Raw genomic sequence first — 25,482 nt, forward strand, 5'->3', positions numbered from 1 at the left:
GGGAAATCATTTTATTTTGCCACCTGCATCTAAGTCTCACACTGAAAAAATCCTGTCCTGAGTCACTCTGGACATAATTGACTTTTGTCTACTCCCTTTTAATGGATGCCTCCCCCCAGACGATTGCATTAGGCACACAGAGCTTGGCCAAACCATCAGCACTTCCTGGGCCGTAATCGCTCTATGCTTGCAAATAAGAGCCGCCATTCAGAGACAGGCACAAACAACGATCAATCTACATTTTTGAAAATCCACGATGGATTTTTAACTCTGTCGAGGGAGAAATTTCTTTTTTCAGTCTGCACTCTCTGATTTAATTAAAAATGCAAGCTGGTGCAATGAAATTAGGCAGCTCATCCCTCTGTGGTAAATGAAATATGAATTGTAAAATCGTTTGCTATCAGCCAATCTGCCTGGAGAACTATTTCGACTTCAGTTTCACCAGAAGACATTGTAGGCTTTTATATAAAGCTATTGAAGAATTATATTATTTCTAGTTCATAAATGTCTTTGCAGCATCTCGTTAGTTGTCTTTGTGTTGTGCTCCCGTTTTGGGAAGACGCTTGTTGCCATGCTCATGTGTTTCGTGAGCTATCCACGGAGCTGCAGTGTTTAATGTCTTTGTGCAGATGTTTTACGTTCGGCATAGGACAGAATGCTTGCAGGAGGCTGGTGCAGGGGCTGGCGACAGTTTCCAAAGGAACAGCAGAGTTTCTCGCTGACGGAGAAAGGCTTCAGCCCAAGGTACTAATTTCCAGCTTTGTGTTGCTTTCCTAACAACAGCCAACTATTCCGAGGGCCGCTGGAGAGCCATTATGCAGAGGTTTCAAAGCACCAAGTGTCTGCCACTGATACCAATTAGGAAATCATATCTCAGAGACACAATTCACTTCATGTTTTGGTCAGAGAGAAGCTGGCTTTTATAGTGGAAAGTCTTTTTTAGTTGGCTTGTTTTCACTCCACAGATGATAAAGTCCCTGAAGAAAACCATGACTCCTGTACTCAGCGACATTTCCATCGAATGGCTCTTTCCTGAAACCAAAGAAGTGCTGCTCTCCCCTGTGGGCAACACCTTTCTGTTTCCAGGGGACAGTCTGATTGGCTACAGCGTGGTTTGTGATACCACCCGCTATCACGACAACCCCAAATCTGTAAGACACCTCTTAAAAAGTGACAAATGACAGCATGCGTGGTGATGTTCTGTTTTGTAAACACTTCAGAAAAGGAACATCAGATCACACTATGTGTTTTTTTTATGTTCAGTGTGATAAATCATTTAATCATTGAAGGAAATCCTGATGGAGATATATAAAAATATAAAAGCTGCTCTAAAGAAGCTTTTAATCAAACCTTGTGAAAAAGTCTTTTTTTGCATGTGTCACCTACTCAAAATCGAAACAGGATAAGAGGAGGCGATACAGCATGATGCGGTCTGTTGAGTCAGCCAGCTCAGTGTTTTACCACTCTCAAGAAGAGGACCCAGTGAAGACAGCTGGTGACAATCTGGGTTCACACAGGGAGGGCCATTCTGGCGCTCTGTATGATTCCTACCAGGACTCCATGATAGACAGCAGCCCTGTCGGCACAGACCATGACCCTATGGGTAAGAACTTACAGCAGAAATGAGTGGTTGACTCCTGAATGAGGGGATTTCTGTTTTTCTAAACTATAGGTTTGCAGAATGTCAATTTGTGTGCTCTTATTCTTGCAAATTGCTGTAATTTAGGTGTAACTATGATTTCCATCCCAACTGCTGAAGTGGTGCGTTGGTCAGACTAAAATGTGTGTTATATGATTGACGGGAAATTTTGCGCAGGTATTCACGGAACCCACAGGATGAGTCATATTGAATTTTATGATCCTTTGACATTTTTCATCCAGCGCTGCTATGAGGTTTATATTTGTGGTTTTCATTGAAGTGCCTTGACAGCTGTTGGATGGATTGCCCCCAAATTTAGTGCAGAAATTAATGCCATCCTGAAGGTTTTTAATAGCTGTAGGTGTCCTTTAACTTTCTATAAGGTTAAAAAAAATTTGTCTACTACTTTGCCTTATCACCTAAAACCTGCAAAACTATTCCCAAACCCACCAGTCTAAATGTACCTCGAAGTGTAGGAGGTGAGTGTGCTGATACGCTAATCTAATGGTTCTCAAATGTTTTCTGGCATGTCCCACTTTGGAAGCTGAAAAAAAGTTCATCCCACACGCCACAATTTTTATTGATTGCAATGAACAAAGGATCCATGTTTTATTACATTTTACTTAAATAAAAGTGCAAATCAGCGCAGACTCACCTTAATTTCACTTTATAGTTTTTACCTGGCTGTTTATGATGGCTGCCCCACAGTTTGAGAACAACTGCATGAATAATCAAAGCATGGTAATATTGCCATTTTTGGCATGTTGCTATGTGGGTGTATTTTTTATTTTTTACCATTTGGCCTCAAGAATCTCTTGAAAATGACTTAGGTGGGGCCCTCTTAAAGATGTGAGATTTGTCCTACTATCACTGTTAAATTTGCACATTGATTGCTATGCATGCTAATCAGATGTGTCTGTGAAGGTTCGCAGTCATCCAGGTCATCGTAGTCTAAGGAGCTTGGAAAGAAAAGCATCTGGTCTTCTTTAAGTTTTCTTGAAGATGTTTCACTTCTCATCTGAGAAGCCTCTTCAATTCTAAGTACAATTGGTGGAGAATCACAGATTTTAAGCCCTCAAGTCCACAAGAGGGTCATGTACCCCCTATTGATCCTCTACCTAACCATGAGCTAACGTGTGAAAACGAGTGTGGGTCACAATCAGCCAAGGTTTCAGGTGAACCCATTGTGAAACCTTGCCCAACTCCATCATCCGATGAGGTCAAAAGGCCCAGGATGTTAGTGGGCGTTGAGGTTTCTTGGAAGGGATCTCAAAACTGGATTATAGATGGCAGACAGTTGGTGTCGTAAGCCACCGCTTCAGTTCAAAGATGGTCGTTCACAGTGGATATAGATGGCTTCTTTCACTCCTCTTTCAAACCATCTGTCTTCTCTGTCCAAAATGTGAACATTGGCATCCTCAAAAGAGTGACCTTTGTCCTTTAGATGCAGATGGACCGCCGAGTCTTGTCCCGTCGAAGTGGCTCTTCTATGTTGTGCCATGCATTTATGAAGTGGCTGTTTGGTCTCTCCAATGTAGAGGTCTGAGCATTCCTTGCTACACTGCTACACTGTACAGCATATACTACATTGTTAAGTTTGTGAACTAATCAGATAGTTTTAAAGAGCTCAAAGTAGGGCGGTTGTTCCCAAACTATGGGGCCTAAAACCTGCAGCAGGAGGTCTGCAGTAAGGCTAAGCAAGAATGATGCATTGCCCTGCACTGCCAGAAAGGCAGGGAGTAGTTTGTAAAAGGAATGCCAGGTTAATGTCAAGCAGATCATGAATCATTTTACAAATACCAAAACAAACACTATAACATATGGAGAGCCTTATCTTACCATTGGGCTACCCACACGGTGGTTAATGAAGAGAGAACACAGTGTGCTCAGTCTCAATATATTAGCTTCTGACAGCATAAAGCCGAGAAAGGTAGGACCGCAGCTGAAGACTTTATTTGCTTATTTTTTTTCTAAAGTTGTGTTTCATTATTACTTTACAGTGAGTGCTTTGTCTATAAATCAGGGAGTTTGCAACCAAGGATGTAAGTGTGTTTAGGTACATTGGAAACAAATGTGTTGAACTTGGCATTTTGATTTAGTAATTACCATTTCAGTGTGGTGGAACCTACAATTATGTGTTTCACGGTGTTGTGAATTCACTATCTTTGTAATTTTGCGGGCTTGCCTTTTTTCATTTTTGAACAAAACATCAGGTTTAGATAAGACATCACCGAGAAGGCGTGCCTATAGTACCAACCAGATATCAGACTACAACCCAGCGAAGAAGGTCTACACTCCCAGTGACCCCAGCTCTGTGGCGGTGAAGAATCCACTGAGGAGAGCCAAAGTCCAGGAGCTGATAGGCCAGATGAGCCCTGAATATGATGCACAGTGGAGGAGTGACTACCAGGTGAGCTTTAACAGTAACAGCTTCCTTTTTAGTTTGCATTTTAACTGATTTAACGGCTAAAACATGAGCACAAAAATAAACCACTATCAGCTATAGAGGCAGGAGACTTTGATGATGATGGAGTTGTCATGCTGTCATTGTATAGAAATTGATATTTATATTCAGACCCTGCTGACAATTAAACAGCCATCCAAGCCTTGTCTGGACTGAAGTATAATCAAGGACGCACTAATGCGCTCTCTTCAGTAATGAAGGGCAAAATTTATGAATTGCAATTAAGTCCGACTATTACTCGGGGAGCGTGTCAGTATAACTAAGCAGAATTCACTGGACTGTAAAGAAATTATCTTCTCTTGTGAATCCAGTTGAGGATTCAATATATTCTTGCTTGATTAACTGAGTAAATATAGCAAATTTCAATTTTCTGTACAAATTAAAAGACTAATATAAAAGATTTGGAACCCTCAGGCTTTTTACACTAATCAAAAACTCAATGCTGTGATGGCCATTCTTCCTTTGTTACGCTGACATTTTCTAAACTAGAAAATTGTCAGTTGCCCTGTTGCAATACACCGCATGGTTTGCAGAGTCCTTATGTAATTATTCACTTGAGAGCCCCCTGAAACCTGAGCCTGAGTGAGCACACAGAAATGACCAGAATTACAATTAGTAGGCGAGGTTGCAAACCTTATTAGACCTGTGATAGGACCAGGGTCTTTCGAATTAAAACTCCTTCTATTGTTTTCAGCCGCAGCTGGCAAGTCTGGGTACCACATCTACCAGGGGGCGTTCTGCCAGCTGTCACAAGCCGGTCCTTCAACAGGAGCTCTTTCTGCAGCATGAAGCCGACTCTGAGCATCATTTTCATCCCCAGCCACAGGACGATCCTCCGCCCAGCGGCGGCAATGTGACGCCTGTGTCTCGCAATGCTGCCAGGGAAGATGGATCCAGATCTTCCACAGACAGCCCATCTCTTGGGAGCATTGGCGACACAGGTGAGAGGGAAGGTAGAACTGATTTGCATTAATAGAATTCTCTAAAAGAAAGTAAACATTTTGAAGCTGGCCTGATTTTTATACTGTAGCAGCTAATGGGTTGAATGCGGAGTGCATCGTTTTAGAGGGCTAATTACAAATGCACTGTAGCAGTAAAATAACAGAGTTAGAGAGCTAGAGGAGAACATAACCTCCATGTGTACAAATATATGACTTACAGTGAGAAATTGGCTAGGGCAGAACGGTGGTTAGCACTGTTGCTCCACTGCAAGAAGGTCCTGGGCTTGAATCTAGAGCTGGAGTTAGATAATCGGTAAATTGGCTGTAGGTGTGAATGTGAGTATGAATGGTTGTCTGTTTCTGTGTTGACCATGTTAAAAAAACTTCTTTTTTTAAAAACATGTTTAAAAGGGGATGTTCATATTCAGAGGCAACCTGTGCCACCTTAAAAAGATGGACCTGTCCATAGTATACTTGGACTGTGGTACACATGTAGTGCCAGCACAGAGCTCCAGTGCTGCATCAACAACAGTTTAAGCCATAAAAAACACAAAACAAACAAACAACAAATCTATAAAAATGTCTTTATTAAGTAATTAACAAATATGTAAGAGGTCAGTGTGTCACCGCTTCCCCAATAAAGCCACAAAATGCTGAAATGCATGAGATCTATGTTCTGTAAGAGTCTGGGTTGGCACCAGAGCTGGATGGGTGATCGACTTTGATAGAGGGACATTTGATTCAACTTACTTTGCTGTTTCATTAAAAAAGAGAAACGTGAGCACAATTTTAAAAGATGCATGTCTTAAAAAGCATAGTGTAAAAACAAGAGACTTTTGTAGATTAATGAACTCATCACATACGAGGTCACTGACTGTGAGCACTGAATATACTCAGAATATTAAGATTTGTTTTGCAATTTTCAAGTCAGATCATGCTGTAAAGCCAGCTGCACAAGCTGATGAATAGCCTCTTTTTAGTTCCAAAGAGACATATGAGGGCTACTTCCCAAACTCTTGACTTACATAGGCCCATCCACTCCAAAAAACTCCAGTGTCCTTGTCAGTTAGTGACCACAACTGGAGCACATGTACGAAGCTGCTATTACCCAAACAATTGACTTGAGCTTGAGCTGCAATACCTAATCAGCCATGAGGGTGTTTTAACTTTTTCATTATCAAAACTGTACTTGTAGTTGCAAAAGTATGTCAGTAGGATTCAACCGAATTCAAAAAGTGACCTTTTTTGGATAGGCTTGGATCCCAAAAGTCCACAATGTTGATTTTTGCTAGAGTGCATTTAAAAGGCTTGTGTGTGCACATGAAAGAGAGAGGGATATACATATATGAAATGTGCTACAAAAGCTGAGATGCTGAGATGTGACATGTTTGCAGCTTGGATTGTTAAGGGCAGTGTCAACACAGGCCAGCAGGGGAGTCAGGAGAATAGCATGCTCAAGCATGGTACGAGGTAAACATGATCGTAAATTTAAGCTGGATCTAACTCTGACACTCAATTCACGGGAAGAGCAGGAAATGTTTTTCTATGTCTGGGGACAAAACACAAAATTATCTAGGAGATGAATGATAAACAGAAGAGGTAGAGTTTTAGAAAACAGTTATTAAAGTAGAAAATCAAGCAGACAGAGAGCTTTGGAAACAGGAAATAAATTAATTCAGCACAAATCCAGTTCCATACGAGCAGCAGCAGGTAATAAGCTTAAGGGAAATAAGAGATCCTCGCACGGCGGGATTGATAAATCCACATCAAATCTTGCTGCTGTGATGTTTCAGATGGTTATGGACACCAGTTGTGCCGAGCAGAAACCCCACAGGATACCCATGCTGCACATCTGGGTGCTGCCAACCAGCACAAAGGTGACTGCAAGGCTGTGGTGTCTGGACTGCTGTGCGGAAAACCAATGAAGTGGGAGGTTGTGTTTGATATCGAGCCCTTTCTGAATGGCCGTGAACGTGAGGAAAAGGTTCACGAGGAGCTGTGGAACGAGACCTTCCACCACCTGGCCGGCCGCTCCATCATCAACGACTTTGAGCACATGGCTGATAAGGAGTGTGAGATTGAACACGGTGAGCTCTATGGGGATTCCAGTGTTTAGAAGGAAACGGGGGTAAATTTTAAGATTAAAAGATTTTGCCGCAGTAGGTCTCCTGCTAATTCAGATTTGATATTTGGCTGTCTGTCGTCTGGTTTTGGCATTTTAGATATAAAACTTTTCACGAATAGTTTGACATTTTGGCTTTCTCACTTTCTCACCAAAAGCTTTTAGAGAGGACTAACATCACTGTCGTGTCTATCCATTAGATACAGAGTGTTAGGTGGTATGAGGTCCTTTAGAGATCCTGTTATGTGGATTTTTTTCCCTTTGCATGGAGCCAAGTGAGCTGTTTCTTCCTCTTTCCAAAGTAGTGTAAATTTTCTCATTTACTTCCTAACTAGAAAGTAAATAAGTATATGTCATTTATAATTTACTAATGTTTGGAATGATTTTATTTGATGTTATATAATATTATATATAATGCTCATTGTGTTTCACAGGGTCTGGCAGGAAGTACCAGTTATACGGTATTCACACCAGCAAAGCCTGCAATATACTGAGCAAATACACAGCGTTTGTTCCCATTGACCTGGACACAAATGAGTATTTGCAGACATGTATTGAATACTTAAACCCTGGTAAGTAACACAAATTAGGTGTGACAAGGTTCCCTTAAAAAATGTTCAATCAGCTGCTTATTTTTGAAAAGACTGCTGTTGTGCCTGACACAGCAATCTGAAGTGTGATATTTTTAGAAATGCCTTTTCTTTTCTTTTGCAGAGGATTTAGAAGAAAATATCAATGTCATTCTAACGTCTCGCTGTCAAATATGAAGCGAGAGATGAAAAAAGGGAAACTTTTCTTTTTTTCCTAAAACAGTCTGAAAGAGCATCTAGCCTTGATATGGGCATGTCAGGCACAGCTCATTGACATAGCCGCATTAACATCACACACTGGTTTCAGTATCCGCATTTTGAGGATTAAGCATTAGTATTTTGGCTGCTATCATATTTCTTTTGGAGCCAGACGCCTGTACAATCCACAGAGACCAAAAATATTTTGTGTACCAAGCTGTAAATATGCTTTTTAGTGCTGTAAACAGTTTAACATGTAGCCTTGGAGCCAGCTTCAAGTGACACCTGAGGTACTTTAGCTTTTAGCACTTCTACGGTGGCTTCATTTTTTTCATCTCCTGTGGTTGCCCCTTGTTTGAACCTTTCGCTTGTGAAAAGCAGTCAGTCAGAAGAAACCTGTCTTAAAGGAATCTTTGCCTTTTAAAGGAAGACGTGCTAACACGACATGTTTCAGACAGTCGGTGACCTGGAGAGCTGCACTAAAGCTCACTATTGGGTTAACTGGGATTAACTTGAAGTGTGAATTATGCAAAGCTGCTCCAGGAGAGTCCAGAGCTGGAATTCAGCATGATAGGCTCCCAAGAGCCCAGAAGCAATTTGGCAAATAGAGATCATGAAATATAAATTAATGTGAGTGGCGTGTAGCAGAAACAGACAAACAAACAAGTGTGATTTAAAGTGGGTGGATACAAAGTAACTAGGTAGCCTCAACCAGTCAAGCATCTACCAATGGGAGCAACAGATATCTTTAGTAAACATAGGATGTCATGTAAAAGAGGGCTGCTTGCACAACCAGAGTGACGGAACAGGGAGTGAATAAATTTGTACATTTGTGGCAAAAGATTTTGTGGGCAACAATCTATTAAAATAATTCAAATAATAAAAACAATCTCTACTTCCTCCAGTTAAACATGGTAAATTTACTCTTATTAAGCAAAACCACTATGAGTGACTGGGGCAATGTATACCATATTATTTTAAACTTGTTACCTTGTTACCTAATTATATATACTTTTTTTCTTAAAATATCTGTGTGTATCTATTATACTGATACTGTTTCTTTTCCTTTTTCTGTAAAATGCACAAATGTAATTTGTAATTTACTATTTTCATTCATTTTTATGCAGAAAGAGATCATTTATAATCTATAAATACAGGATAGAAGGCCCCAAGACTTCTGCAATAATAGATTTTGTTAGCCATGACTGACTGCGAGACATTCCAATGTAATAATTCAAAGTTGAAAATTACAGTAAAATCAAAGCCTATAATGTTGAAAAACATATTGTTGCCACACCACAGAACCAGCATGTCCAAAAGAAAACAAAATCTGTGAAGTAGGTAAAAAAAAAAATGGTATAAAACATTTTCATGATTAAATTTCATGTCTAGAGTTTAAATCGCTCTCCTGGTTACTTAAAGGTTAAAATGTGTCTATGCAGCTTAAATGATCCCATGTTTTGAGTAAAGTGCAGATTTCTTTCTGTCTGAATTACACAGCACATGCCCACAGCAGGCTTAAAAAATGTCTCACGATCAAAAATTTGTTTTCAGGTGATGGTCTGAAGAGGAACTCTCACTCCAGCTCTCGCTCGGGGAGCAGGAAGAACAGAGGTTACTCCATCGGGCTTGGCCGCTCTCAGTCTGGCGGCATGTCGGAGGAAGTCGAAGATGTCCTGCTGCACAACAGTAGGCTGCATTTTTTATTCTTGGCTCACATTTCAGTCCTAGGGAAGGTGCTTTCATTTCTGGATCAATAACCAGCTAGAGATAACGTAGAAAGAAATGAGACACGAAGAGATCTTTTATTCTGATGCAAGCATGGAGTATATAATCAAAGGAAGCAGTTACAGGAGCATTATTCATTGAGGAAAGGATAAGAATCATATTTATTAACTGAAATCTTGGTTTATTCAACAAGGGAAAGGTTTCGATCTTGCTTCACCAGCTCTGGGAGCTGTGAGATGTTGAGCTCGGAAAGCTGAGTGCTACTTTACATTAAAAATAATCCAGCTTCAGCAAAGGGTCACAACATTTTAAACTGATTTTTCAGTGGTGGCATAGCAACAGCGGGAGCTAAGACGAGCACGCCACTCGAGCATCTGCTTGGCACTGCTGGTTAAAAAAGGAACGTGCACAGATACAGATGAGTTGCATCAGCATTATTAGACAGATACCACCCTTTTTCCACAAAAGAATGTCCTCTTAGGTTTGGAATCATAAGAAATAAAACTGAGCACAGGTAACAGTTCATTTTTCATCTTTTTCACCTTTTTCATCATCGTCTCAGGTGGAGAAGACGGTGTCTCTCCGTGCAGCACCCCCTCCTCCGCCGGCTGGGAGAAGTGTAGCTTTGCAGAGGGTAAGTGTAACACATCAAACGGTCAGTGAGTTTGCTGTGCCCCCTCAATTTTCCCTCCACGAAGACCTTTGACATGCACTGTCTGGCACTCTGTTGTCGTTTTCTCTGCGGCGTGGCTGCACTGGTCCAAATGAGAAACATGAGATTATTGACATTTTTAGTCCCTCTGCTTGTAAGTGACGACAGAAGTCGACACAGTTTGGTGGCTTGTATTGACAAATGCCGTCTGGATCTTTTTTGGAAAAAAATAAAGAAACAAACAAGAAGAGTTTCACCTGGAGAGGAGGGGCAGCTATGTCTTCTGCTGTCACTTATATATCAGTCGGTGTTTTTCAGCCATTTATTATTTCACACTTAGGAGGGAAAACTAATTAAGGTGAAAAAAATGCACTCCCTCACTTCTCTCTGTTTCCCTTGGCTAACTCTGCCTCTCTTTGTGTCTTGCTGTCTCCAAGTCTCCCAGAGGAGTCCCTCTGTGACCTCCGACCAATCACAGAAATCGGTGGAAAGCCTTTTTTCTGCCAGGTGGGTGATTGGAGGCTTGCTGGCTGAATTAATGTGCTGAGGCTGTGCTACCACTACATTAGGAACTAAATGGGTATTATAATTCGACTGCTTCACAGGGCAGAAAATATTCTTAACATCATCTTTATCCATTCCTGTCAGCTGATTTTGGCTTTTAGCGTAAGATGTACTGAGGTTAATGTATCAGTTGAATGCAGGGTATCATTAGCTGTGACCCTGAACTGGTGAGTTACAATTTCTTCTCCTCAGCACAAAGAGTCCACAGTCATGCTTACAGCTCTGCCAGGATGTGTTTAGGGCTAAGAAACACCTAGGTTATACAATGTGCTGATGCCTGAGCAGAGTGAAACACTGTCCAAATGAATGAAAGAAAGAGGCCAGATGGCATAACTGTTAAAAAATATACAATATTTTCAGACAGTCTCTAATGGAAAATCTCCATAGCACTGCATGAAAATTGACTGATTGAAATAGCTGAGTGAAGTCTCACCTTTGCTCACCTCGTCACAGGCGGCCAATCATGTTAGTTAAAAAAAGTTTTTAAAAAATGTGTTTGGCTGGAGGAAGAAAGATTTGGAGGTTTGCTGAAGGTGTTACTTCAGGTAGAGTATACCACTCTTGCAGGTAGAACATATGTGCTGACTGATGTGTAGAAAGTATTCTCTGAATCAACTCAAATTGTGACCTGATTTTGGTGTTAAATAACAGGTTAATATAGAAAGTTACTTAGATACAACCATACTTAATGGACAATGGAGATTTGTTAAAACGAGCAGTCAAGTTCAACATGTAAATATAACAGATTTAGCCATACGGGCAAATTTTTGTCTGCAGTCGCTTCCAGGTTAACATCATTCATTACCAGTAAAGAAAAACCAAAAGTACAAAAGCATCTGAGCACAGATAAGAGACAAAATCATGTAAATGTTGAGACATTTTGCAAAGAAACTCATTTGAGATTGTGTATATAAGTCAGATAAAGCCACTGCTACATCACTCACAGAACCTAAGCTGAGCATGTTGGCCTCAACCATATTACTGTAGTTAGATCAAATGTTGAAGCTGATGGGTGGATATGATATACTGCATTCTCAAATGAAATAACTCTGAAATCATAAGGTAGCCGTGCCCTAAGGCATATCCTGCTTTATTGTGTCTATTTTTTTGACCTCACATGGGTACAGTAAGTTATATATGTTTTTTTTAAAATACATAAATATTTGGACAATGGCACATTTTTGGTAATTTTGTATCTCTACGTCCCCACAGTGGAAATTTAATCAAGAAGTGCTTGAACTTAAAGCTTTAATTCAAGGGGTTTAACAAAAGTACTGCATGAACGATTTACAAATTACAGTCATGTTAACACACAGGCTCAAAAGTAACTGGACAAACTAATATAATTTTAAATGTAAGGATTGTTTTTAACACTTGAATGAAAATAATTTGCAATCAGTAGACTGCATAAAGTCTAAAACCTTGAAAACCAGTCTCTCTGCCTTTGGTTTTGTATTTAATAACTAAAGAGGTGGTCTCTTTGTAAAACCCAAAGGTGAGAGTGTGCAGCGTTTGATTTCAAATCCACAATGATGGAGACAGGGAGGAAATTAGAAATGACAGAAACACTTGTGTACCTAAATGTTTCACTAAGACTTTAAACTAGTGATTGAGACCATAAACTCATTAGGACAGTGTTTACAGACCTCATAAAAAAGTGAGTAGTGTTGTTATTTTCTCATAGATTTCTATACAGTTGTAGTACTTCAGGGGTTGCCCCCTAATGGTCATGTAAAGGAATGCAGATATAAGGCAATTCTTCACTGATTTGACTTTTTATACCTTGAGGCTAGTTCCCCTTAAAATGTATGTGGTCTGTGCAGTTTCATAGCAATCCAATAAACAGTCATCGGAGATATTTCTGCATAGACGAAGACATTTTCCATCCCTAGAAATGGAGATGCCCAGTGGCTAAAAAAACCTCATTACCTGTAAAAAAACAATTTTCCATTTTTTATTGGGTTATAAAACATGTAAACTTTTACATAAAAGAAAAGAAAGAAGTTGTTGCCATTCTTTTCCCTCACAATAAGTGGATTAAACCTAATGGTGGTTTGTGCTTCACATACTTTACACTGTAATTTACTTCTGCACCCCCCTCTCCTCTTTAAGGCTGGCCCTCAGCAGGACTCGTCTGCTAACTCGAGCTGCCAAAGGATTCATGTGTCGATCTCACAGCAAGTCTGGTGATTCAATTGGAGAGAGCGACAACGAGAACAAAGACTACATTCCTCTGGTGGGCTGCAAATCTTTACATGTGAATGTTTTTTTAACGTACACTAACTCGAGCTGACAGAGACTGTGAATCTGTCAGAGGCTGTTTAGACAGAGCGAACAATGAGTTCGCTCGTTTAGGCTGCTCTGAAGAGCCCTGAGGCGTAAGGTGCACAGCACGTAAGCATGCTGTATTGTAGATTTAAATGTAGAGTCTGCAGTCAGACATTATTTACACTCAGAATAAAAGAGTCTTGCAAAAGGAATGGGTATGATTGATGGATTAATATGGTGCTTATAATATGAGCATTTAATATTATAAGACCATGACCCTCGCTTCCACTAACAAAGACCTTAAAGGGAGCTCTAATTGTTCAGCACATGCCACATTGTCCGTATATTGTTTGGCACGTCCCAGATTCAGTGGAATAAAGTATGTGTCAGAAATGAATAGCTGTAGAATAAAAAATATGCAGAATAGCTGCCCATGAAATGATTTCCTCTTCTTGTAACAGCGAGGAATCCTGGGTCAGAGCGCCTCACAACAAGCTGCTGATTGGAGCAGAAAAAAAAAACCACATTGCAGAAGAACAGCATGAATTTGAATCAGCTGTGGACTTGCTCCCTTAGTCCTTATTTTTTATTGATACGCAGAAATAAAAACACACAGTCTGCCAACTGAAACTTTTTTGGATGCTCTCCAAATACATGCTGCCCTCTGCTTCACTGCTGAATGATTAAAGGCTGCAGTAACTAAACAAATTAAATAATTTTCTAATGACTTCTTCTTCTGTACAGGTGTTGTTGCAGTTGGCTTGTGGTGCATTTCCCCTGGACGCAGCTCTGTGCGATGCCATCAATGTGCCCATGGACAAGCTAAAGTGGACGTCCCCCTTCACCAGCCACCGCACCAGCCTGGGCCACTTGTCTCACTCCAGCAGCCGCCGCACTGAGAGTGCTGATGACGGATGCAGATCACCGTTTGAGCAAGAAACATATCAGCAGCCTGCAGATCACACTGCAGGCATTCACAGCCCGTCTCATCTGTCCAGGAGGACCTGGACGGATGCTGGTCCCTCCTCAGTAGCCAGCCCATCTGCCGCTGCCAATCCCCCGCTTTCCACACTCTCCCGGGTGGACAGTGCACAGAGTTCGGGGTCAGGGGGCTTGGAAACACCATCGCCTGTAGAAAGCATGGTGTGGGCTACAGCGGTGGCCCTTGCCTGGCTGGAGCACAGCTCTGCCAACTATTTTATAGAATGGGAACTGGTAGCCGCCAAGGCCAGCATGTGGCTGAGTGAGCAGGACATCCCAGAGGGCCGAGATTTAGCATCAGTGAAGGCTGCTGCCAATCAGCTCTTCATCATCCTCAGACACTGGGATGAAAACCTGCAACTGAACATGCTCTGTTACAACCCTAACAGTGTCTGAGGCCTGTCAGTCCAAGACTGAAAGTACTCAAACCCTAACGATACTATGCTAACTGAGGCCATGCTATTCTCTGATCAGCAGTTTGTCCTCTGGAGTCTGATTTTGCGTTGCAGTTGTGAACAATGTGTGTTTTCTTCTGTTTGTGTGCTGTTCCTCCAAACATATCATAGGCTCTTCAGAGGAACTACAGTGTGTGCAAGCTGTTACCTCGCTGGTGCCATATGCTGTATCTGGATCACTATTAGCAATGGAGCTATCCGAGTTATGCCACTGATTTGAGTTTGAAAGAGAAGAATGCCAGTGTTAAATTTGTAGCATGCTGGACCATCATCATCTGAGAAAAGCTATTACTGTCATCACATTGATGTAACAAGGAGAATGCTGCAAAACTATGGTAAGATCAACTGTTCCACTAATTAGTACACACCATTTTTACAACAGTACAACATTTTCTGAATTGCTTGGATTGTGCTGAGGGGAAACAAATGTTGAAAATAATAATCTGGTTACTTGCCCTCAGTACTGGCACTCTTTTCTAATGCTCAATGCCATTACAGTGTTAGTACTATTTGCCATTTTTGCAGTTTAATTGTAGCAGAGAAAGAAAAATATGCAAAAAGCTAGAGAAAATATGACATAGGTTAACACTTTGTTTAAAAAAAATATGTGGTATATGTGGGGAAATGTATGTATCTCTCTAGCATGTGATTTACTGTCTATATTTCATACAGTTTTTATTTTCCCGTACCTGATTATAACTGTTTTAGAGTATAAGATTTATTAATTATTTAATTTTTACTTAAAAACAAAAACACAGATGTGGAGCTGAATGCACCAGCGGTTTGCAGGTTCAGAATTATCCTCATTATAAGCTGAAGGTTTGCTAAGTAGTAAGGAAATTTACACTAATTTAACCCTAATTCACACAGAGATTTGTTTTTTTAATATTAACTCCCTTCATTTTTCTAAATGAAGCTTCTCAAAAAATAGCACCAAACCTGCAGAAATTATTAGGCTTTTAGTACTAAGGACCACAATTGACTTAAAATATATTAAAAGCATTATATAGACAAAAGCATTGGGTCATGCCTCTTAAACTTTGAATTCAGGTGCCTTTTTAAATGGCTCATTCTAAAGAACCCACTGAATTCAAGCATGGTACTGTAACAGGATGTCATATCTGCAATAAGTCAGTTTGTGAAATTTCTTCCCTTCTAGCTGATTCCCAATCAGCTGTAAGTGGTATTATTGCAAAGCAGACGTGATTAAGAGCCACAGCAACTCATGCAAAGTGGCAGACCGTCTAAAGATGCAGAGTGGGGTGGCTGAGTGCTGGAGTGCATAGTGCATAAAGTGGCAAACACTGTGCTGACTTAATACCTGTAGAGTTCCAAACCTCCACTAGCATCAGCACAAAACCTGTGTGCTGAGAGCTTCATGGCATGGTCATGATTCAATGACCAAGGAGCTCCTGTAGGTGTAACAGGGGATTTGTATTTCTGCATTGATAAATCAGTGCCGTACATGCATCATAACCGCGAGCTGTTCTGTAAACCTGCGCTGTAACCTTTGCCATAACCTGACGTGCAGCTTCCTGGAAATGTAACTACACGCCCCGTTGATGTTGCCCTCCCCTGTTGTAATTGGTCCGTTCCTCCCCTGACTTTCCGGTGACCTTTTTGCTGCGGTTTTTGAATGAATCAGTGGAGCCATGTGCATACAACCACGGTTGTGGACGTCGGGCTCTACCAAGATTCACTGCAAAAGTCTAAATCAGTCTAAATCAGCCGTAATGTGTAGTTGGCCCAGTCAGTTCTTTTGTCCATGTTTTGTTTTAAGGATGTAGGAAATACAATAGTAACAGGAAGTAGTATAGTATAACAAGAAATAAAGAAAACTAAAAGTTATTCTGCGATACTGGCTGGAGAACACCTGTCTTTAAACATAGCCTTCATCTTTATTTCAGTGTTATAGCTCTTAATTTTCATTATTGGGTCTTGCACAGTTGCAAACTGAAAAACTCGGACCATAAAAAGAGAGACAGACAGATAGAAACAGCCAAATTACTAGAAATTAGTTGCACATCCTGCTGACATCATAATTACATATAGACATATCTATATATATGCACAATTAAATTCAATACTTTTCTTTCCCCAGAAAGAGCTTTACTTTAAAAGTTATGTTATTTGAATACAGATTTTTATTTCAAATAGTTCACGTGAACAACTCACATTTGAAAACACTGTTTTAATATGAAATCACCCCCAAAACTATAATACAGATTCTGGAGAGATCCCACTGTGGACTACAGGTGGATGCTGGGGTGTTTTAGAGTTGAAACCAGTAGACATCAATGCAGGGTTAGATGGTAAGTTCTGCATCTTAAATGGGCTGCCAATTTGGGAGTATGTGTTTGGTATATGATGGGAGAGCGAGGCATGTTATGTGTGCACGATGCGTTGCAGCTTGACTTGCCTGCCTAAACGAGTTTTCAGGATTTAGTCGACTTAAATATTTTTTTTATTGGACACTATTTATTTGCACATTATAAAGCAAAATCTAAAACAGTTAAACCCACTTGTAATGATCTAGAATTTAATTATCACTTATGTTGGACCTTGGATTTGCAAACAGCTGGTGCCGCCTACTCCCCAATAATATGTACAGCGACCAAAAGTCCTGCTCTTGAAATCAAAGATGAATGGCCCCTGCTAATTATCACTGTCAAAGCTTCTTTACCTCAAGTGCCTAAACAAGGTTTAAATCAGCTAAAAATGTAAAACCTGTTCATTGCAGTAACAATTGGTTCATTTCAAAAAATATACACAGTCGATACCCTTCTTTCTGCCTTTTTTATTCTTCCTTTTCAGTCCATTTGAGCATGTTTCAGTATTAATTTTCTATTTTCCCCCCTCGTTGCAGTGTTGCTTTACTCAGGTATTCCTTTTTTCACTCAGGCTGAGTTGCATACGTCCGTCTGCATGAGCACAGGTGTTTATGTTATGGTGTTTGATGATTCAATTGCCACATTGGAGCCATTAGTGCAGCATTTCCCTCTCTGAACTGAGAAATACAATGTAGATGTCATATAGTAATATTTTTGTCCCGTAATTGCAGTATTTAGTGCAGCTGTAATTGAAATAAGTATTTTTTATGTACCGAGTCAGGTGTATGGTGCAGTATCTTTCAACTTGCTGTTCGTGCCTTTATAAATGATTGTTAACTGTTTGAGGCTGCTGAAAGCTTTTGCTGTGTCTTTATAATTGTTGATGCTCTGACCAGCTCTGAAGGTGCATGTAATAAAGTAAGTCTACAACCAAAGAGCTGGGTCTCAAGTCATTATTGTTCCTCTGCTACCCTGAACGCGGACCTCATGGACTAATACTGTGACCCTTGTCTTTTTAAGACAGCTTCTCCTGCTATGCTGATAATTCCAGGTTTACCCATCGGTGTGTCTCACTAATCTTCCTCCAAAATGAAGGAAGCACAAATGTCAATTACCAGTGAAGATGTCCACTTTGCATGCACTTCATGGTGACTGGACAGTAAGTGCTGTGGGGCAAACAAACATGAACAATTTTTATGTTGATATATTGGCCAGTAATGGCTTTAGAGAAATGTCATCAAATCAAATCATATCATGTAAGTACACCACAGAGAGCACTAGATGAGCTGAGGGAAGCCACTGATTTCCTGGGCTTCCTACCCGCAGGAAATTCTATATTAATAGACATACGATTATTGCCAATATTATAAAAACGTAACCTGTAGTCAAGTACCACAATAAAGCTCTGCAGAACATCTTCAGTCACATTGGTCTCACAGCCCTGTCTGACTGTGGCCTGCTGTTTATTCAGTACATCAGAAAATTACTTGGAAACATGACACCACGGTGGCCATAAACCAGCTGTGAAATGGAGAGATTTTATTAGCGAAAAAGGATACACGTTGCACAATGTGAAGAATTAAACTGGGAAAAAAGTAACTCTGTATGTACCTCTAAACCTATCAGAATATTGATCGCCCAGCCACAGGTAAGAGCCCCACAGAGGTGCTCTTCAAAAGGAAAATCAGGAGGAAGCTCCCAGAAATAAAACCATCACAAAAAGATTTGAAGACAAGACACAAAAACCCTTAAAAAAAAAAAAAAAAAAATCAATGGTCTACACAGGCAACAAGACCAGAGCAAAAATACTCACCTACAACCCTACAACTAAAACACAAGATTTTACACCTCATACATATGACCAGGATGCTACACCTGATTAGATTTCATAAACACAAACAAACCTAGAAGCTAGAAACCTTTCTGGTCATGCACTATAAATGGTGTAATTAGAGGTCACTTATTTAGAATGATGGTCCATGATGTTACTTTTATGTGTTCATCAGTTTTGACAAGGTCTCCAACACCACTGGATGAAATGCAGCCCCAAACCCTGATGGAGCCTCCACCATGTTTCAAAGATCACAAATGTACCTAAAAATATCTAATTTTGGATTCATCTCATATTCATCTGAGTTGTTTTGTCATGTGGCATACTTCAGCCTTCTCTCTTCATTTTCCATTTCAGTAGATGGATCAACAGAAAGACCACATGCATTTCTCAGGTCCTATGTCAGGTCTTTGCTGGATCTTCTCTTATTTCCTACATTCATGACTTTCAGATACAATTCATCTCCTGGAGATTTTTAGGGCTGCCATCTCTTATCCTCCACTTGTCCAAAGTACAAAGGACATACTCACACATCACATACCAAATATCTATATCTATATCTATATCTATATATATATGTATACGTATTTCCACCTGATAGCTCTCTTGGGAATCACCTTGTTGCAAACATCCTATTTGATGCCTGTCAAAATGTGTTATTTTTGACACTTTTTTTGTATATTCAGCTAAAGAAATTTGAACAAATTATGTGCAGGCTGCTAGTAACAAAGATACAATTTATTTAATTGGTTGTTTGCTAAGTTGCTTGTTATGTGTGTTATCTTGAGTTAAGTGCTTTTTTAATGCTTGCATTATTCATAGGTCAGTTTTAAGTGGTTTAGCAAACATGGAAACATTCCTCTGAAAAAGTTTAAGGACAGGACTGAAAATAAGTGATGTTACAAGAAAGCCTGGCTCTGTGGAAGCAAAATCTAAAGAAATGAGGGGTGACTTAAGACTTTTAAGTAGTACTATGTCAAATTACAAAAAAGACTTTTTATGCACACTTGACAGGAGAAAAATGAGAAAGTTTGGAGAAAGGGAGCAAAGTTGTTGGACTTCATGGTAAGTTTGGAGAACATGCTTCTGTAACTTGGTTCCAGCTGATAGCTGCACTCATCCTGCTGGTTGCTAGGGGCTACTCATACTCATTTGTATGAGTAATGATACATTCACAACAACTGGAAGATGAAACTTTGCTCTTGCTTTGAGTATAAAAGCACTTTGTAAACTTAAATTGTGATGCTGGAGAGTTTGGAGAGCAGACTATTAGAAACTCTTTTGGCTTCACATTTTACACACACACGTCTTACAACATTTTCCCATCACTGAACTGAAGTCAAGGTGACCTGAGCTACACTGGTTGTATTCCTTCCCCCGAGTGACACGGTACAAGTATCATTAACAACAAAAAGCAGCCATAATGTGGGTCCTTGAAATCAAAGAGGGTGATAGTAATTAGGATGACAAGGCACCATTTACACCATCCACCCTATTACAAGGTAAGACATGCCCGGCGTGAGAGGCAGAGGTTTCAAAGGGCGAATGAAGGAGGAATGGGGGGAGAGAGGGCCGGCGAACAGAGCACCGGGTAAGAAAAATGAAAGCTCATTACTGCTGCGCTAATAACCATCTTCACCCGTTTGAGAGATCAAACAAGACTCAAAGAGTTCCTGACAGTGTGCAGTGCTTTGAAGAGCTTGCACACAAAAACCCATATTTAGATTTATATTTTCTCAGGTGTGTTGTGATATTACGCAGCACGCCTTGATTCCAACAACACACACACACACACACAAATTAAAATCACCTTAGAAAAGTTTGGACTGCGTCCTGTTGCTAAGCTACTGACTATAATGCATATGAAAATGTGTTGTTTGAACTAATCTTCTGTTATTTCATTTACAGTCCTATATATAGATTAGAATGTAGCATGAAATGATCAGTGAGAACAGTGGTGGGTTTTACAAACATAACGCTGATGGGAACCAAAGGTTAATTTAGATTCAGGCTGGAAAACATCAAAGTGCTCATTTAGCTCGACACGCACATCCATCTTCATGTTTTTTCCCCGCAGGTCCATTTACTCGGCATCTTCAGTGACAATTATTCTGTTACATTCCAGCTACTTAAACTCGTCTGGCTTTAGAAAGGAGGCTTATGTCTGATTTAATCCAGGCCACTATATCACAGCAGTTTAAACTGGACATAAATAGCATACAGAGCAAACGTAAGTAATTGCAGTGTCGGGCTGACTGCTGGCCTAGAGGCAGGTCGTGGGGCACAATAAATGACTAGTGTCTCAGCTTTGGGGTGCAGAACTTAAGATCGCGATTAGCAGTTGCTGTGCTACGTTTTCATTGCATAGCAACTGTTAGTCAGAGTCTATCTTTTTCTCACTAATTTATGTTTATTAACCTCAATGTAACAGTCAATCTAGCACTAAACTTTGAGCCACAGTAGAGTCCCGCTGTCGATAAATTATTTAATATTTATTAAATGGATTATTTATTGTTAAGATGACCACATGAGGAAACTAAATGTTTATGTATACACACATTGCAAATATCTAATTGGCCTATCATGGTCAAGATGACCTACCGAAATTCAAACCAAGCATCAGAATGGACAAAATTGGATTTAAGTGACACTGAATATGTCTTGGTTCTTAGTGCCAGATGGCCTTGTCTTAGTATTTCAGACACCGCTGATCTACTACAACCATCTCAAGGGTTTACAGAGAATGAGTCAAAAAAAATGAGCAGTAGTTCTATTTGTGAAAATGCCTTGTTGATGTCAGAGGTCAGAGGAGATTATCCAGACTGCTTTGAGGTGGTAGGAAGTATATGGGAACAGTAACTCAAATAACCATTTGTCATTTACCAAGGTACGCAGAACGCACAACATGTCGAACATTGAAGGAGATGGGTTACAGCAGCAGGAGTCCACACCGAGTGCCATTCCTATCAGCTGGCAGGAAACTGAGGTTACAGTTCACACTGGCTCACTAAAATCGGACAAAATAAGATTGGAAAAATGATGCCTGGTCTAATGAGTCTCCATTTCTGCTGGCACATTAAGAATTTGGTGTAAAAAATCATGAAAGCATGGATCCATCCTGCCTTATATGAATGGTTCAGGCTGCTGGAAGTGGTGCAATAGTTAGCACTTTGCAAGTGAAGAACAAATATTTTATTTGAATGAAACTTTCTCAACTCCTCTGCTAGAACAGTACATTAATGACAAAGGTAGATTTTGATTTCATAGCCCTGAAATCCTCATATTTTCATGTCCCATTTTCTGTCCCAATAACTGATGTCAGATGTTTTTCCAGCTGATATTCTCTGTGGTAGTGATCCCTGAATTTTAGCAGGAATGCACTGATTGGCACATTTCTTTTGGAAGCACTTTTCTCGTGAGATGGGGACGTACTCTGTCATTTCATGTCATATTCTGCTATGCGCATGATTGAAAAATAACTGCTGAAAAAATTTCCCACCCACTTTGTCCATTCTTAGTCTTTATTGTAACTGCTTTTGCCATTCTTTGGGGTGGTTTCTGCTATTTTCTGCGAAACTCTCCTTTCAAAGTCGGGAAAAATGGGTTACAGGTTAGCCTCCACTTAGGCAATGATGACAGCCTTCCCCGTTTTTCTTCACAGCCATTAGATACAAACCAGACTTTAGAAAAATGTCTTTCCTGCAGTCTTGACTCTTGAAAACTAGACTCAATCAAAATCTGGGACAGTGTCTGAGAATAAGAGATGTGTGCAGAATAAGAGATAGAAATGCTGCGTTCCCAGCGATTTGATGTAACCCTGACCCTTCATGAAAATGATCAACAAAAAGTGGTGCAGGTCATTTCAATTTTAATTACAAGTACATTAATAATTTCACACGTTGGTAGTGGTTAATACGCTTTCCATACACACAAAAGATCCTTGTTTTGAGACCCAAACCCATCCTCCACAAATGTCTCTTAAATTTAGAGCTGATATGAACATCACGCTGCTGTAATAAAATCTGCTTCTTGTCGAGGTGTTGCCTTGAATGAAAATACATTTTTAAAAAAAGCTCTTGAACATCAAGTTGATGCACTATATTGTTCGATCAAAGTGTGTCTGTGGTTCACTATGGTCCAGTTTGCATTAGTAATGCACATCCTTGCACCGCCAGCCTCTAGGCATGATTGTCATTAATTATTTAATACATTGAGTGAAGGGATGGATGGAGGGAACCTTACTTTGGTCAGAGAAACACTAAACAAGGATGAAGAAAAAACGTACATGGGATCATCTCTCTAGCAGGAAAAAAACAACCAAATAATAAGCTGTATGTTCCTTTTTCTTGAAAATTACAACCTTTCTACTGAAATTTTATTTCTCATCAGAAAAATGAAAAACGCAGATTTTGTAGCCCATTTCTGAGGGTTGTAGTTTCAGTATGGTAAATATTTGTTTGTGGCTGACAAAGAACAGCACAGAGGCTCTGAACTTGGCAGCACAAGAACAGCCCCTAAGCAGATCCATAGGGGGAGGCATCAACCCCAACCACAGGTCCCAAGACTGTGCAAAGGTGCCCCAGAGAGTGTCCAGCACATGTAAGATGCAGTTGGGACAGTCTACATCGAGTCACAACCCAAAGTCTGGGATAGTGGTAAGTAAATGGCAACTTCTAATCCATATGTGGCAACATTTGTTCCACATATGGATCAGAAATTTGAAAGGTGTTATGGGAGATGGTACCAAAAATGGCTGAGAGCAAAAGATCCTTTGGGACTTAAAATTCGAGAAAGACAAGCAGCTGGTGGCCAGTCAACCAGAAACAGTGGTGACTGACAAGCAGCAGAAGATTTCAAGTTGTGTTCGAAGTGGCAGTCCCAGTTAACTGGAGCAGATGTGGAAGGTAAAGTGCAAAGGGATAATAAATCACACCAGGAACCAAAATTCAACAAGAATCCAGGAACATCCAAATTTGGGTGCGTTAGTAATAATAGGAGCAATACAAAACATAATATAAAGCCTCCATTCATTTGAAAAGTACTTATACTTTAAATAACTTCAAGTTTATTAAACTAATAATACTAAAATTCATAAATATTTACGTAAAACTATAAATAGAAGATTTCACTTTTATTTGAAAAAAGCGTTTTTGCATTGTGCACAGCACTACCTCATGTATTAACTGTGAAACATACAGTAGTCCCAGTACTGTAGTATCAACTTGATATGAAAAAGGAAGAAATAGGAAGCATAATACAAATTACAGAAATCAGAATAAATCCCAGACAGAAATGATTAGTAAATCTCTCTCATTTTGAAGTGCAGAAACCATGAAAGTTTTCAATTAACCTTGTTTTTATTGCCATGTACCAGCCATGTACTGAGAATTTGATTCTTTTGATGTAGAGCACTCAAATACTTGAACTGAACAGTGTGTCACCATGTCTGGAGGCTAACCGCATCCTGAAAAAAAGGAGAAATCAATCCACTGCCTTCCCAGTTAATAACACTTCTCGGAAAAAAAAAAAGGAGCGCTAAAGCGATTCAAGGTTTCCTCTCTCTAATAAGGCACTAGCAGAGAAAAATGCCATTTCCACTTATTATAAAGAATAAAAGAAGTTTTATGAAGTACAAATGTGATACTCAGAAGTCTAGGGTGTAATTTGTCTGATTAATCATACTGTCTGAGAAAAACATATCAGACATGTTATTTGAATCAGGGCCAGCTGGCGCCTGAGCAGGAAAACGTGATATCTTTTAAATGGCAAATTTCATTTATAAAATCTACTCTTGGCTGCTCCCTTCTTCACATGAGGCCACACCAGCAGGTAGCTCCACATATTTGATTAGGCAGATGCTTACACTGGATGCCCTTCCTGACACAAGGCGTTTGTGACTTCTCAAAGGATCAAACCAGAGAGCTTTGGTTAGTTAGGGGAATGTGTAAACCACTGCCCGGTGTATCCTCCCACCTCAGAGTGCAGCAATCATTTCACTTCCATCAATAAGCCTGTGTGAAGCCCTCACGGTGCACTTCTTGCACAGTCCTCACGCCGCATTGACATTCAAAACTCTTAAGTGGGAAATAATAGAAGGAATGTCTTTGATGGTTCCCTCACTGTCAGAACGGTGACTGCCCCTGATGCTAAAAGCACTGCACGACTCGACTGATGGGTTTCCATGGTGTCGAACCAGCGCTGCTGCTTTCATGTTTGCAGCATAAAAGAAAAGGGTTGTTTGTTAATGTACCACTATTAGCTGAACAATAATATTCTTACAGATGTGATCTTTTGGTATCATTGCTTGTTTTTTTTAATCTACATTTAAAAATAAAGTCTGTGTTGTTAAAAAAAAAAAAAGTCTCATAGCGACGATTTAAAACGAAAAAGTTCAGAGAAATAACAGAAGATTTTGTCTTTAAGTCACACTGAACAGCAGTCTTTGGCAGGAGGATGTGAACTGTTAGAGCTTAAAGTGTTAAAAGTGGGACATCTATTAAAGCGAGAGCAGCATTTAAGATATTTAGCTCAGATGTTCATCCCAGCTGTGAAATGGTCATTTCAATGATCTTTGGTTTCGGTTATTTCTGTTTTTGAAGGTTTTTCCCTTTTCTGTCCTCCACAGACCCTGTTTAATTGTGATTTTGAGGCTCCTCTGAGCTTCCTTCCTGTTTTATTTTGAAGGTTAATTCCTCATGTGTTTATAGAGCCTTCCTAAT

General features: G+C 40.0%; 1 protein-coding gene across 1 annotated transcript in view; it reads left to right on the top strand.

Annotated features, from left to right (window-relative positions):
• Positions 1–17,855, top strand: part of vwa5b1 (von Willebrand factor A domain containing 5B1) — a 29,670-nt gene extending 11,815 nt beyond the window's left edge. The window contains exons 10-21 of the mRNA XM_039604302.1: positions 630–744; positions 966–1,151; positions 1,402–1,603; positions 3,853–4,049; positions 4,798–5,044; positions 6,838–7,131; positions 7,601–7,738; positions 9,509–9,643; positions 10,245–10,316; positions 10,772–10,841; positions 13,011–13,134; positions 13,911–17,855. Coding sequence (XP_039460236.1) covers positions 630–744; positions 966–1,151; positions 1,402–1,603; positions 3,853–4,049; positions 4,798–5,044; positions 6,838–7,131; positions 7,601–7,738; positions 9,509–9,643; positions 10,245–10,316; positions 10,772–10,841; positions 13,011–13,134; positions 13,911–14,543 — 2,413 coding nt within the window. The 3' untranslated portion in view covers positions 14,544–17,855. The remainder of the gene's footprint in view (positions 1–629; positions 745–965; positions 1,152–1,401; positions 1,604–3,852; positions 4,050–4,797; positions 5,045–6,837; positions 7,132–7,600; positions 7,739–9,508; positions 9,644–10,244; positions 10,317–10,771; positions 10,842–13,010; positions 13,135–13,910) is intronic.
• Positions 17,856–25,482: the final 7,627 nt, after the last annotated feature.

Source organism: Oreochromis aureus, linkage group 20, assembly GCF_013358895.1.
Source record: "Oreochromis aureus strain Israel breed Guangdong linkage group 20, ZZ_aureus, whole genome shotgun sequence".
NCBI lineage: Eukaryota > Metazoa > Chordata > Actinopteri > Cichliformes > Cichlidae > Oreochromis > Oreochromis aureus.